Genomic DNA, 15449 nt, shown 5'->3' with positions numbered 1-15449 from the left:
ATGTGGGAGACCCAGATGGAGCTCCTGGCTCCTGGATTCAGACCGGCTCAGCCCTGGCTGTTGTGGCCATCTGAGGAGTGACCCAGGGGATACCAGACCCCATCTCTCTCTTCCTTTCAAATAAATGAAAAAAAATTTAAAGTGTGTGGTTTAAAAAAATAAATCTGCGAACTTTCAAATGAGCTTTAATTTGTTTCCGTAAGTGCATTTATCGATGTAAACAGAGCGTATTAGAGATTCCAGAGGGCAGCAGACTATCGCTGGTTTGTTGGTTTTAATTTGAAAAAAAAAAAAAAAAAGAAAGAAAGAAAAGAAAAGAAATCTATGATGCCAACGGTTTGGATCGACAGCAGCTTGGGAGGAATGGTGGTGCCCCTCTGGCCAGGTCACCTGGTCCCAGGCAGTCTGTGTCGGGGACAGCAGACACCCCCCCCCCCCCCCCCCGCCGGGCCAGGGCTGGCGCTGTGGAATGCACGGGGGCTCGGCCCCCCCCCCCGCCCCCGCAGAAGGCGCCACCCTCGCCCAAGGCCGCGTCCAGCGTCCAGCGGGAGGGGGGTGGGGTTTCCCGCTGGTTCCCAGGGTCACCAGGGTTGTGCCGCTGGAAATCAAAAAGACAGAAAATCAGTTCATGGCACTACGAATCTGGAAAAAGACAAAAGAAAGGAAAAAAAAAAAAAAAAACCTCCGCTGGAAAAACAAATGTCCAGCGTGGAGCCGGCGGCAGGAGGAGGAGGAGGAGGAGGAGGGCGGGGCCGCACCGGGCAGGGGCGTGGCTGGGGTCACCTGTGGCCCCTGGGCACCCCGCCCCGCCCCGCGGGCGGCTTCCTCCCAGCGCTGCACGCACGCGGGGTTCCCTTACTTTGTGCTTCCCTTTGGTTTAACAGTTAACAAGAAGGCAGGGGGGCGGGGGCGGGGATGGCTTTTGTCACTTGTCCCAAACTGAGAGAAGAGGCTTGCCAAGCGGGCTGCCAGGTGCTCGGGCCTGGCGGCGGCTGCCTCCCTCGGGGCCTGGAGCCCAGCACCCAGGAACCCCCGGCTGGCCTTGGTGGGGGGCGGGCGGCGGCGGCGGCCTTGCTTCCAGGGAGTGGGGGCGGGGAGCTGGCGCTGGCCCCGGGCGTGGGCGGCTGTGGACCCCGCACTTCGGCTCCACCCCTCTCTCTCTCTCTCTGGGTACGCGATTTCTGCGCGCGCCTCTTCAGCGGACGTCCCAGGAAAAAAGAGCCAATTCTTAACTTCTTCCGTCTCCGCAGTGGACAAGGATTCTAGACAGTTACTAAAATAGAAACGATTTCTCAATGGCATTCCGGTGGCCGAGCGGGCGAGCGCGCGAGCGAGGGGCTCACTCGGGGCAGGCACAGTCAGCTGGGCTGAGCGAGGCTCAGAGCGAGGCGGTCCTCACAGGAGGACACAGCGGAAGAAGCTGCTCCTCTTCTGCTGGTCCGAGGTGATGCGCACTCCCTGGCTGCTGCCCTGGGGGCTGCTGCCCTCCTGCAAACACAGGGTCGGGGTCTCAGGGTGCGGCGGGGCGCCCTCGGCCGGCAGCCCAGCCCTCCCCAGCCCGCCCCATCCACCAGTCCCCCACCTTCCAGCTACGACCCATTCGTTCCCTTTCAACCAGCCAGCGGCAGCCATGGCAAGGGGTGGGCGCTGGCTGGGCTGAGCTGTGACAGCAGCAGAGAGAGGAAAGACCGGGTGGGCGCGGTGGGCCGACACGGCCAGGGCTGCGAGAGGACACGGACTCCCACCCCGAGGACGCACCAAGGCAGAGGGAGGAGCAGGTAGGACAGGGTTTACTTCCCAAAAAAACAAAAACAAAACCAGCTGGGGCGGTGTGTGGGGTGCAGAGCAAGGGGAGGCCACGGCCTGCGCCGCCAGCGCCCCATACCAGAGCCCTGGGCCCTGCCCCTGCCCCTACCGCGGGAGACCCGCATGGCATCCCTGGCTCCTGGCCTTGGCCTAGCCCAGCCTCTCTGCGGCTTTGGGTGTTTGGGGTGAGCTTGCTCCTGCAGATGGAAGATCTCGCTCTCTTTCTGTCTCTCTCTCCCTCCCTCCCTCCCTCCCTCTCTGGTGCTTGCTTTGCCTTTCAAATAAATAAATACTCTTACGAAAAAAGACACAGAGCACCACACTGCTTAAAACTAAATACTCAGAGAGGCAGGAGGAGAGGGCGCACCGCCCAGCGCCCGCAACGCTAGGGGGCGCTGCAGCCAGCAGAACCGCCCGAGGCCCAGCTGAACCCTCTTCGTTCATTCCCGGGGCTCAGGGGTTTGTTTCTGCGGCAAAGCACGGAGACACCGGCTGGCTGAGCGCTCAGCAGGCGGCGCCCCCACCCCCATATCTGCACACTTCCCTCTTCCCCAGCACCAACACTCTAGGCGGCCGTGGCCGGGGTCGGGGAGGCACCGGCTGGCCGGACTCACCAATTTTTTGTCCATTTTTGCTTTGATGTCTCTGGCGAGCGTGAAGAAGGCCTGTGGGACACGCAGATTGTCAGCGCTCTGTCCTACACACCCCTACCCCACTCCTGGGCCGCCCACCGCAGGCAGGCAGGGCACTCCTGGCCCCGCCCCCCTCCTGGCCAAGGTCAAGTCCCCCAGCCTGCAGACCAGCAGACTGAGGCGGAGGGAGGCGGGGGTGGGCGGCCCCGGGGCCCGGCTTCCCGCCAGCCACCTTGGGACGGCTGCCTGAGTCCCCGCCTCCCGCCGCTGGCCGCGGGCATCGGGGGCAGCAAACCGGCAGATGGGAGCCCTCTGTCTGTCTCTGTAGGCATGGCTTGCCAAGATCTGATTTTTGTTTAAAGCCGATTTGTTTGTTTGTTTGTATTTGAGAGACAGAAGGAGAAAGACAAACAGAGCTCCCAGCCCCCCAACCCCGCCCTCCAACGCCGGCAAACAGCTGGGGCCAGGCTGCAAGCAGGCGTTGGAACTCCGCCCACGTTACCCCGCGTGGGCGGCAGGGGCCGAGGGCTGGAGCCATCCCCTGCGAAGCCGGCGTGGGAAGCGGGGCCAGGTCGACACCCAGGCTCTCCCGCGACGGGTGCGAGCGCCCCCTGCAGGCGCCTTGGGGTTGCACCAAACGCCCGCCTCCCCCACCTGTCCACTAGTGTGCATCGCAGCCCATTCAGCCTGGAGCGGAGACAGCGCAACCAAGGGCGGGCAGGGGCCGCACGTCCCGCTCTGCGGCCGGCGGAACGCAGCGGCGGCTCCTCTAAGCCCCAGGCCCGTCCCTCGGGAGGCCGGCTGCCTACCCATCAGCGGGTGCCCACGCCCCGCGCTCCGGACTCACGTTCTCCACGTTGATGTTGGCCTTCGCACTGGTCTCCATGAACTTGATCCCATAATCGAGGGCCAGCTGTGGAAGGGGGGAGGGAGGCACACGTGTGGGGGTGAGTCAGCCGTCAGGTACCCTCTCTGGCCTCATGCGGGGGGGGGGCAGCAGATGGGTTGGGGGTGGGGGAGCACCCACGGGCCCCTGCTGGGCCAGGAGAAGGCGGTCATGGGCACCCCTTGGGCACCCGGGCTAAGCGTGGCCCAATAGGGAGGGCAGAGGCGGCCTGGAGTCCAGCGGCCATTCCCCCCACCCCCGTTTGCTAGGACCCTGACAGTGGCTGGGCGGTGACACCAGATGGGCGTGCACTTCCTGGCCTCTATTTCCATGCCAGGCACCCCACTGGGGGACCAGCTCATCCTGGGGCCGCGCCCCCCCAACAGTCCCCAGCAAGCCAGGCGGGGGCATTGGCCTTTCCAGCGCCGGCCACTAGGGGGCGCGCCTGACCACACCCACCTTTTCTCCCCGCTCCTTGGAAACTTGTCGCTTGTCGTTCACGTCGCACTTGTTCCCCAAGATCATCTTTTCCACGTCTGCGGAGGCGTGCTGAGGGGGCAGAGGCCGGTCAGCCGGGCCTGCAGGCCGGCGCCCCCGCCCCTCAACATCACAGCGCCAGAGGTGCTCTCCAGGACCCAGGGGAGGGGGGACACACGCGAGAGGGGTCCAGGAGCCGGCCCAGGTCACAGGGCCACGGCCACTGCCGGGTCGGGCCCGTTTCCTGGCCACACCTGAGGCTTCAGCGGCGCCACCTGCTTAGTCAGCAAAGCTGCAGGCGCCGCCTCCATCCAGGAAGACGGGGTTGGGGGGGTGAGGTCAGCGCCTTGGGGGAGCGGGGCCATGACAAAGCTGGCTTTTGTCCCCCACCCCACCCCCAGGGCTCAAGGTCTCCTCTCACTGCCAGCTGCTGGCCTGAACACGGGGCGCTCCTCTGACCTCACAGCCCCGCTGCAGGCAGCCCAAAGTACAACCCGCCACGCCCTGCCAGTGCTTCCAGAACCTTCCCTCTAGACGGCAACACCCTGCACCTCCCTGCCTCTCGGGACCGCACAATCTCTCCACTGATCGGCCGGGTTCCCCGGTGACAGCCCGGGAAAGGGGATGAAGCCCAGGGGTTTCTGGGACCCGCCCCCAGGGTCTCAGCTACCTCCTCAATGTTCCGAATCCAGTTCCGGATGTTGTCGAAGGACTTCTCGTTGGTGATGTCATAAACCAGCATGATACCCTGTAGGGGGGAATGCCCAGGCTCAGCTGGCTGTGGACCCTGGAGGGGGTGGGGGGTCCCCTCCCAAGCATGGGAGACTGGGCCCGCTGGCAGCCAAGCCTGAGGGGTCCCGGAAGCCAGCACCCTGACCCCCCATCACCCTTCTGCGGGGTCACTGGGCTGGAGCCTGTGAAATTATTGGGTCCGGCCGTGCCAAGGCAATGGTGGGCAGGACTGGAAATTCGGCCAGTCTAGATGGCAGGCTGATTTTTAAGCTGGTCGTTGTGTATGATCCCTGGACGATGTTATAAATGGCCCCGGGGGCCGAAACAAGGGCCCCCCCCAACCCCTGGTACAACCAGTCTCCCCTGTCTTGGCCTGCCAGGCACTGGTCCTGGCCCACCAGACACCGGAGGTGACCCTTCGCAGCCCCTCCGGCCGTGAGCTGTGTTCCACGGGCCCCTCCACGGTGACCCGCCTCCCCACTGCCCCCAAGTTGCATCCCAAGCCTGGTTGCTGCAGCCTGCTCCGGAACATACAGGCACCGTAGTCTCTACGCTGCAGACCAGGGACGGGGGACAAGGGTGGCTGGTCCCCTGTCTACTGTCACATGAGATGACTTTTTTCAAACCCTCAGGAGTCCAGATTTCGGAACACATCCTCAGGGGGCCACATGACTCCCTTCCGGTCCCCTCCCCCACAACTGTCCGCAAACTCAGCCGGGGACACCAGGCTGTGGTGGTCACCCTTTCTGGGATGGCAGCTCTGAGCTGCTGAAGGCGTGGCTGGCGTGACCGTGGGGCTGGATTGTCCAGGTTTAAATGATTTGAAACTCAAAGGGAAACAGGTGTCGAGTGGGCCCTCCCGCACCCCCCCCCCACCTGCCAAGGGTCAACCAGGGGCTGGGGGGACTGAGTGCCACTTAAATGGTGCTGGACACGGTCTGAGGCTGCTCAGTCCAGTTCATCGGCGGCTGGTGGGGGATGGAGCCAGCTGTACCCTCTGGGCAGGGCAGGGCCCTGGGCTGAGCCTCCAGCGCTTTGCGGTCGGACAATAATGGGGGCCGCAGTTTGGTGTGGCTGCTAAAATGCCACACCCCTTGGAACACCCATTCCAACCTGGAGGGCCTGGGTCTGAGTCCAGCTCCCTGTGCACGCACCTGCTGGGAGGCAGCAGGTGACGGCCCAAGTGCTGGGGGTCCCTGCCTGTCTCTCGTGGGAGACCAGGCTGGGGCTCCTGGCTCCTGGCTTCAGCCTGCTGCAGCCCCTCTTGTGGCAAGCATTTGAGGGAGTTGAGTGAGCAGACAGAGGATCTCCGTCTCTGTGCCTTTCACATAAAAAAGAAAAAAAGAAGCCCAGGGATAGTAATGACCTGTCCACTCAGGTTCACGGTCAATGTGCAGCAAGATAACCCCGGCTAAGACCCCAGGGCTGGGGGGCTGGTGCAGGGGAGGGCTTGGAGAATGGGGTGGGGTAGCTCTCTCAGCCCAGAGAGGCATGAGACCAAGCCCGAGGCCACACAGCTCTTTGGAGCGCCCCCTGCCCCTCTCTCCATGGGAGCACCGTGAGGTGAGGGGGAAAAACAGTCGCTTAATTTTAATGAGGACCACTAAGGTTGCACCGTGCTCGGGTCAAGTTTCCATTGTGTTCCGTGCGCTGCGGGGCGGCACGCTCTAAATACTTCATGTCTCCCTGGAGGGCTCCCAGGTGCGGGGCACTGCCTGCCCAGTGCCCACGCCCTGGTGCCTATGCGGATAAGTGATTGGGGGAGGGGGTTGCCGTGGGGAGGGAGCTGGGAGTGGGGAGACAAACACTTGGACAGATTCCCATTGGGTTCCATTTTTCCAAGTATAAGGAGATGGATGGAGTGAGGGTGGGTGACCTGGCTCCCGGCTTCTGTTCCAAGGGTCCACGTCCTGGGTCCCGTCTCCGGGGCCCACCTCACACTAGCATGATGGACTTGGGACCCTTAAGAACAGGACCCCGCCCCTTCTCCCTTTCATTCCTGATTCAGGCCCAGAGAGTGTTCTGGGGGGCCGGGGTTGTGGTGCTGTGGGTTAAGTCAGCACCCATGTGGGTGCTGGTTCGAGTCCTGGCTGCTCCACTTCTAATCCAGCTCCCTGCATATGCGCCTGGGAAAGCATTGGTGATGGCCCAAGTGCCTGGGTCCCTGCCACCCATGTGGAAGACCCGGATGGAGTTCCAAAGTCCTGGCTTTGGCCTGGTCCAGCCCTGGCTGTTGGGGGCCATTTGGGGAGTGAACCAATGGGTGGAAGAGCTCTCCCTCCCACGCCCCCCCCCCCATCACTCTGCCTTTCAAATAAATAAATAAATAAATCTGTAAAACAAATAAACTGAAAGAAATATCTGAGAGATGACGGCTGGATCTCCCAATCACGTCACCCAGCTGCCGCAGGCCTGGGCGCCAGAGCCAACAGCCAACAGCCTGGACCTATCAGGTCCTGGCGGAACAGCCAAGTTTTTAGTAGCGAATTCCACGGAGGCTGACGTGGGCCACGGGACCGGGCCGAGATGTTGGGGCATGCCGGCCCATCTCACCCGCTTCGCCCGGAGGAACCGGCTTCAGCCTGGCACTGGTTCAGATGCCAGATAGGGGTGGGGGGGGAGGGGGAAACACATGTGCCTGGGGGTGATTGGGCAGGGCATGCGGCCTCTTCCAAAACCTAACTCGGGACCTGGGTTCCATAGAAACATCCGGGCTTTGGACTTGAAGCCCTGGGGGGATGTTCATTTCCACTTCAGGGAAAAGCCACACACGGGGCCGGAGCTGTGGCGTAGTGGGCTAAGCCTCTGCCTGCAGTGCCGGCATCCCACACGCGCGCAGGTTCAAGACCTGGCTGCTCCACTTCCAATCCAGCTCCCTGCTGATGCGCCTGGGAGGGCAGCAGAAGACGGGCCAAGTTCTGTACCTGAAAGAAGCTCCTGGTTCCTGATTGGCCCAGCTCCGGCTGCTGTGGCCATTTGAAGAGTGAACCAGCAGATGGAAAACCTTTCTCTTTGCCTCTCAAATACATAAAAAAGCCACACACAAATCAAACCTCTAGTCCGTACCATTGCACCCCTGTAGTAGGCTGTGGTGATGGTCCGAAACCGCTCCTGGCCAGCCGTGTCCCTGAGCGTGAGAAGGAGAAATGGGGTCAGTGACACCGGTGGGGGCCAGGACACCTGCTTTCTCCTGGGGTGGGAGGGGATGCCTGGGGAAGACAGAGCTGGGTGGGGCCCGGCTTCCACGTTTAGTTGAAAGATCAGGGCCAAGGTCATGGCAAGACTATGCCTCTGGTTCCAGGGTTCTTCCTGTGGTCCTAGCTCTCTCCCTAGAAGACTCCGTATGTATGCACTGCACTGAAATGACTCACCCAGCACCAAGCTGACGCTTTCGAAACTTATTTACTTATTTTGGGGGCCGGCGTTGTGGCACAGAGAGTTAAGCTGTCGCTTGTGACACCAGCAGCCCACACTGGAGCGACCTGTTTTGTGTCCTGGCTGCTCTACTTCTGGTCCAGCTCCCTGCTAAGGTGCTCCCTGGGAGGCGGCAGGTGAGGGCCCAAGCAGGTGGGTCCTTGCCGCCCACATGGGAGACCTGGATGGAGCACCTGGCTCCACTTGAGCCCAGCCCCGGCTGTTGCAGCCATTTGGGGAGTGAACCAGTGGCTGGAAGATTTCTCGTCTCTCCCTCTGTCACTCTGCCTTTCAACTAAATCATAAAAAAAAAAAAAAAAAAAAAAAAACGAAAAAAAGCAACATATTTATTTCTATTTATTTGAGAGGCAGAGAGAGACAGAGAGAGCTCTCATCCACTGATCTATTCCCCAGATGCCCACACCAGCCCAGGGCTGGGCCAGGCGGAAGCCAGAAGCCGGGAGCTCCATCCGGGTCTCCCACGTGGGCGGTAGGGACCTCTAACTACTTAAGCTATCGCCTGCTGCTTCCCAGGGAGCGCCCCAGCAGGGAGCTGGAATCAGCAGTGCAGCCAGGACCCAAACCCAGCCAGCACTCACTGTCATGGGATGTGGGCATTCTAACCAGTGCTTCGGCTGCTGGGCCAAGCGCTGGTCCCCCATCCCCACTGCCCGCCCCAGGTGGCATGGGTGGCTCTGAGCAGCCCTGTTCTTCCCGGCCGTGGTCCTGGGCCTCCTGGAAGAACTCTAAGTCTCATACACACACACTTTTCCTGGAAGGGCTAAAAAGCAGGAGTGGGAAGGCAGGGGGGAGGGGAATGGAGGTGCGACCCGGGCACAAAAGCTGCCGTGGAGCCAACGTGTTGGGAGTGGAGGAGCGGCCGCGGCTCCCGACTTACGAGGTGGCCACAGAGCAGCTTACACCGGGCTCTGTAGTTCGGACGAGGTGTTGAACCACCCCCAGGTTTGGGGCGTGGGGTCAGATTCAGAGGGCAAAGGCCACCCTGATTTGTGATGGACAGAGACAGGGCAGGGCAGGGTAGGCGGCCTCATTGCCTATCTCCTGGCACTCTGCTCCCAGCCAGGGGTGCCTGCCTGGTACTAGGGCTTCTTCCTTGTTGTAAAATTTTATTGGGGCCAGTGCTGTGGTACAGCGGGTAAAGCCGCCACCTGCAATGCTGGCATCCTATATGGGTGCTGGTTCTAGTCCCGGGTGCTCCACCTCTGATCCAGATCTCTGCTATGGCCTGGGACAGCAGTGGAAGATGGCCCAAGTCCTTGGGCCCCTGCACCTGTGTGGGAGACTCGGATGGAACTCCTGGCTTCGGGCTACTCCAGTCCTGACCATTGCAGCCATTTAAGGGAGTGAGCCAGTAGATGGAAGACTCTCTCTCTCTCTCTCTGTAACTCTGCCTTTCAAATAAATAAACAAGCCTGTAACAAGCCAGCACTCTCATCCACTGATTCACCCATCAAATGCCCCTCAGCGGTCGGGGCTGAAGCTGGGAGCCACAGACTCAATTCAGGTCCCTATGTAGGTAGCAGAAACGCAGTGAGCAAAGCTGTCACCGTTGCCTCCCAGAGTCTGCAATAACAGGAAACTCGGGGCAGGAACCCGAGCCGGGAACTGAACCTGGGTACTCTTGACATGGGACCCGCTGTTCAGCACAGAGTCCTACCCATGGCACAGCACACTCTGAATTTGGTCTCCCTAGTACAACGGGCTGCAGACCAGGGTCGGCGCCCGTGCTGGGGACTTGGCCACTCACGACTTCCCTAATTCTATGGGGCAGGGAAGTCACCCTCAGCTCTGAGGGGTGGAAGTGGGTCTCCCCAACTGGGCTTGGCCTCAGCTGAATTTCAGTTCAGGGTATGTGTGTGTGTGTGTGTGTGTGAGTGAGTGTGTGTGTGTGTTGGGGGACTGGGTTTCAGGTCTGCATGCCAGGAAACGAGGCTTGGGCTTCCCCAGGAGAAAAAAGAGGAAGTGCTAGTAGACCTTTACACTCTAGTATGAGCTGATGGACTCCAAAGGAAAGGTGCAGTCAGGGCGGCTCCGCACCCGGGCACAGACCTGGACTTTGTCCGCATCAGAGTGCTGGGCCTGGCTTGGAATCCCAGCTCTGGCTCCTGACTCCAGCTCCCTGCTCATGCAGGGCCCCTGTGAGGTAGCAGATGATGGCCTGGGTCCCTGCCACCCATGTGGGAGACCTTGGATGGAGTTCCTGGCTCCCAGCTTCAGCTCTGGCATCTGGGGAGTGAACCCACAGACGGGAGTTCTGTCTGTCTCTTGTCTCTCAAATTAATCTCAAAAAAAAAACACAAAAAAACAAAAAACAACACAGAAGGTTGAGCTAAGCGGGCCTGGGGTGATGTCCCCAACAGGTGTGGACACAGTCCCCCGGGCCACAGCAGCAGCGCACAGGTCCCTGATGGGGAGAGCACTTGAGAGTTTTTGAAGACAGCCTGAAGGCAGCCCTGGGCACCAAGAGATGAAGGCCAAGGTCACGGGGTGTGGGGGTGGGGAGGGGCAGGCACCAAGGGCTCCTGGCTCCAAGCGCTCGCCGGGTTCAGAGGCTGCCCCAGGGCACCACTTACCATATCTGTAGTTTAATTCTTTTGCCATCGAGTTCTATGGTCCTAATTTTAAAGTCGATTCCTGAAATAGAAAAGAATAAAAGAAGACCCATCACGGTCAGCCCATTGTCCCGGGTGCTGTCTGGGGGCGGGGTCAGCCAACCTATGTTTCTGGGGGAACGGTCACCTGCCTCCGCTTGGGGGTTCACCTGCCTGCTGTTGGGGATGTGTGCCCTCTGCCTCCTCCCCAGCAAGTCTGGAAGCATCTGGAGACTCTCCCCTTTCACAGAACGGGGCGCCTGAGGCTCTCAGAGCCGACGGGAGCTGCCCAGAGTGACAGATGGTGGGCACACCCAGGAGCTCAGGCTGCCAACGTCTTTGGTCTCCTCCCTTGCCAATGCCGCCAGCCGTGCCTGTCTCCCTGTCCCACACGGCCCTGCACGGTGCTCCATCACACACCCCGAGGCACCCAGGCCATGTCCTTTCTTGCCCCAGGGCCTTTGCACATGCCAGTCCCTCTCTGCCCATCAGCTGTGCTAATTTCTCCTCCCCCGGGGTCACTTCCCAAGACACTGTCCTGACCTTACCTCCTCCTCCTTCCCCACCTCCTGCTTCATTCTCCTTTGCCAAGGGTGCCTTTGCGGGGCCCTCAGAGCCGGCACCCCAGTGCTCTCCTAACCAGGTCACCAAGCAAACCTCTGCTCCAGACCTTTCTGTGGGTCCACCGGCCGGTGACTGGACCAACCCAAAGTGGAATACTGCCCAGCCACAAAAAGGAACAAAGTGCCCACACTCGCTGCAGCAGGGATGCACCCTGGAAGCCATGATGCTGAGCGAGAGAAACTGCACGCACCAGGCCACACCTCTTCTACCTTGTGACAGAAATGTCCACAACAGCAAGCCCACAGACACCGGGCGTGTGTTCGGGGTTGCCGGGGGCTGGGGAGAGTGGGAGACTGGGGATTGGCGGAGGAGGGTGGGGGTTTCTTCCAGCATGACCAAAATGCAAAACGGATTGTGGTGAGTGCAGAAAAGCACCCCTGAATTGTACCTGGTTGGTGGGTGACACCGTACGGTACCCCATTATCTCACTGAAGCTGTTACAAAGGGGCTGGTGCCGGCATCCCGGATGAGCGCCGGTTCAAGGCCCAGCTACTGCGCGCTTCCGATCCAAACACCCTGTGGATGCGCCTGGGAAGGCAGCAGCCAAAGACGGCTCAAGTGCCTGGGGCCCCTGCCACCCACATGGGAGACCCGGATGGAGCTCCAGGTTCGTGGCTGCAAACCCAAGCGTGCACTCGAACTCTGCCCATTAGCAACTTTGCCAAGGCAATGGGCTGCACGCAGCTTCCTTGCTGCTGTCACAGGGACAAAACGCCCAGCCTCGTGCCGTCGCTACCTCCCCTCCTGATGCACCCGAGCCGGCTCTGAAGCCCTGGCTCCAGTGCTGATGCCCAGATGTCCGTGGAAGGCGGCTGGCATGCCACAGAGCCACAGGGTGTAGGTGGCCGCGCGTGGTGAGGGAGGCACTTGCACAAACATCATCCGTCTCGCAGAAGGCACGGAGCGGGGTCCCCGAGGAGATGGCGGGGACGGAGCCAGGCTGGTAGAGAATGGATCGCAGGGAGCCGCAGGGCCAAGTTCACACCACAGATGATGGATGGAGCTCCTAAGAATGGGCCTTGGCAAGACGTAACCCCAGGGAAGCAAATGAACAGCCATTCAATCCCCGATCTATTAAGAAAACCCAGAGGGGCACTCGATACCAATATCCAAGGGCTCTGTGCCTGAGTTCTGTCTCAGGGATAAAGCAGTCGGGCGCGGATCCTTTGCACCTCCTGTCACTGGGCTGCACAAACTCAAGATGCACTGCTCAGTCGCCTGAGCCCTAGAGCAGCCCTCTGTCCTGCACTCCTCCTGGGTTCTAGGAACACGCGAGGTTCAATTAGCAAGCGCACACTTTACGAGGCCCGTTAACTCCAAGGTCATGGTTGAGCAAAGCCTAGAAGCCAGAGCCCCGTTAAGGCGGCTTCAAATGTAACAGGAAGAAGACTGGTGTGGCAGGACAGGACAGGACCCTGGCTCCCGTGCCACCTCCCGCCACGCGAGGCGACTCCAGGAACCAATCGGTCTCCCCCAGATTGTCGCTCTGGGCCACGGGCGGCCGTTCATTCATTGTATGGAGTTCTAATCTGAAGACACGGGGCTCAGAGAGGGGTAGTGCTTGTTCCAGGGCAAAGAGCAACAGGAAAGCAGGCATGGTGACCTCCAGCATGGTGGAGTTCCGGGTGATAATGAGATGTGGCTCAAGTGACATGGTGGTGGTGGCAGTGGTGGGGTGGGGTGGGGTGGGGGGAAGCCATTCCCTAAGTTTCCTCAGTCTGGGGTCAACCCCTGGACTGGGTGACTGTCCCCTCTGCTTCCTGAACAGGGCTACCTAGCTCGCAGGCCACTGTGGGACGGCTGTGCCTCCCGGGTCCAGCCTTGTCATCGTGGGCAGGGGCTGGCTTTTGTGGCACGGTGATGAGAAGTCAGCAGGGCCGACAGAAAAAGACAAGTGGATTCCGCTCAGCCGCCACGTGGGGTGGCCCAGCCGGAAGCGCTGTTCCCTCAGTGGGACAACCACGGAGTCCTGGGCCCTGTGATAGGGAGTGGGGTGCTGTCTGTGGCTTCTCACGGAGCCTTGTATCTTGCATCTCCTTGGGGGAGGGGATGACAGGTCCCTGGGCGGGCAGCTGTCACTCACTGGGGCTGTCACCCTTGAGTGGGATAGAGGGCGGGGCAGGGTAAATGCTCCTCACTCTCCCTCACGATTCCAGGGCCAGGGAGGAGGCTCAGTCCTTAAAGTCCAGTCCCAGGGGAAAAAGCAGGAGAGAGAGGTGGGGGTCGGAGTGTTGCTCCCAAGTGGCTCCTCTGGGCTGTCAAGACGCATCGAGGTTCAAGTCTCATCCGTGCCATTTATTCTGCAGGTTGTGTGACCTTGGACAAGTCCCCCGGCCACCCTGAGCCTCAAATCCCGCATCCGCGAAATGGGTTCGTGACAAACACCTTAACTTGCAGCCCCAGGAGGGCGCGATCACGCAGCTGGCAGAGCGCAAGTGCCCCAGCATCCACTTCTGTACGACCGACCCCTCCCACAACGCCCACAGATGAACTTGGCTTGGCAAGGGGCTGCGAGGACGGCACGAGAGGATGGGCGCCAAAACCCCAGCCCCGGACCGACACTCCCGACGGAGCGGGCTGAGAGGCGGGAGCCTCAGTCTACCCACTCGCCAAACAGGCACTGGTCCCCAGCACCACCACGGCCCGGGAACCCGCGAAGCGCGGCGGAGCCAGCTGCTCGGCTCCCTTCAGACCCCCTGAGAGCCCGCTGCCCCTCGGCCAGGGTCGATGCCTCAGCCCCAGCCCCTCAGGGGCGCGCCCGGCCCGGGCCTCCGGCGCCCCCGGCCGCTCCCCAGCCCCGCTACCTATGGTGGAGATGAAAGTGGAGTTGAAGGCGTCCTCGGAGAAGCGGAACAGGACACAGGTCTTCCCCACCCCCGAGTCCCCGATCAGCAGCAGCTTGAACAGGTAATCGTAGGTCTTCGCCATATTACACTCTCTCCTCGACGGGAAGTGCGGCCAGCGCCTCGCCACTGGCCGCTGGACCCGTCCATCAGCTCCGAGCCCGCCCCTCATTGGCTCCCGGCCCGCCGCGCGTCACCGCGGCCGACGCCCGCCCCCGAGCCCCGCCCGTCGCGGGGAGACCTGAGGAAGGGGCGAGCGGAGCGCGGAGCCGGAAGCAGCTCGAGCGCGCCTCCCATTGGTCGGCGCTCGGGACAGGGCGGGCTGGGATTGGCCAGCGATGAAGAGTAGAGGGGCTTCAAACAGGGACCGGGGCGGGGGTGTGGCATCCCATGTCCCCGCCTCCCCCCCCCGCCTCGGGCTCTGGGGAGGCCCCGCCCCGCCCTCTGAGGGGAAGGGGCGAGTCGGGAGCGGGGCCAACGGCTTCGCGCGCCGGCAGCCCAGGGGCGGGGCCTGGTGGATAGGCGCACGCGCACTTGAAAGATCGTTGGTCGCCGGCAGAGGGCGCACGCACGTGGAGGAGCCCCTGGGGCCCGCCCTGACGGCTCGCGCAGCCGCAGTAGGCGCCAAGGCGAGCGCGGGAAGGCTGGGTAGCCAGGCAACGCCAAGTGGAGTTTTCCGCGTCCTGCCCGTCAGTGGGAGCCAAAGAGGAAACAGAGAGAGCCGGGAGCTCATCGAGACAGAAATGCAACCCCTCGAGACGGGCTGCGGGCTCTCGGCCAAGAGAAATATCCAGGCCTCGGCGACCTGAGCGGCTTTCCCGCCGCCAGCTGCGCCCTGAGGAGAAATTGGGACGCCTCAAGCGAGACCCGCCCTCGGACCTAATTAGAGGCTGTCCCGGCCACCTTCAGCTTCTAGTGTCCATCCCCCCAGCCTCGTCAGCCTCACACCCAGCCGGCTGTCTGAGGCGGTCAAGTCACCCGCCCGGGGACTCAGGGCGGCGGCAATTCTAGGTCACGTTAAGGAGCGTTGCGTCTGTGCCTGGCGGTGGTAACCAACACTTAAAAAAAAAAAAGTTTGGGGCTGCTCCACTTCTGAGCCACTTCCCTGCTCATGTGCCCCGGAGGGCGGCCAAAGATGGCCCAGGTGCTTGGGCCCCTGCCACCCACGTGGGAGGAGCCAAGCTCCCGGCTTTGGCTTGACCTAACCAGAGCTATCCGCGGATGGAAGATATCTCTCCCTTTCTGTAACTCTCCCTTTCAAATAAATAAATCTTTTTTTAAAAAAAGTTTTATGATAGTTTTGTATTTTTTTTTCTTATGGTGGGAAAACAGGCCCACAGGAGGTTGACTTTCCCAGGCTCTCAAGTGGGAAGTTAGTTTTTGAATTCAAACCACCAAGCATCAGAGAACCAAAGTTGGAACC

At 61.2% G+C, this 15449-nt stretch overlaps 1 protein-coding gene across 1 annotated transcript; it reads right to left on the bottom strand.

Annotated features, from left to right (window-relative positions):
- Window positions 1-169: 169 nt before the first annotated feature.
- RAB8A (RAB8A, member RAS oncogene family) lies at window positions 170-14159 on the bottom strand. The gene is made up of 8 exons (XM_051835792.2): window positions 13988-14159; window positions 10542-10602; window positions 7600-7660; window positions 4472-4549; window positions 3784-3873; window positions 3286-3351; window positions 2421-2471; window positions 170-1488 (listed from the first exon to the last, which is right to left on the bottom strand). The coding sequence occupies exons 1-8, from the start codon at window positions 14109-14111 to the stop codon at window positions 1396-1398; spliced, it is 624 nt and encodes a 207-aa protein (XP_051691752.1). The 5' UTR covers window positions 14112-14159; the 3' UTR covers window positions 170-1395.
- Window positions 14160-15449: the final 1290 nt, after the last annotated feature.

Source organism: Oryctolagus cuniculus, chromosome 16 (genome assembly GCF_964237555.1).
Source record: "Oryctolagus cuniculus chromosome 16, mOryCun1.1, whole genome shotgun sequence".
Taxonomy (NCBI): domain Eukaryota; kingdom Metazoa; phylum Chordata; class Mammalia; order Lagomorpha; family Leporidae; genus Oryctolagus; species Oryctolagus cuniculus.
This window is presented reverse-complemented; position numbering and strand designations above follow the sequence as displayed.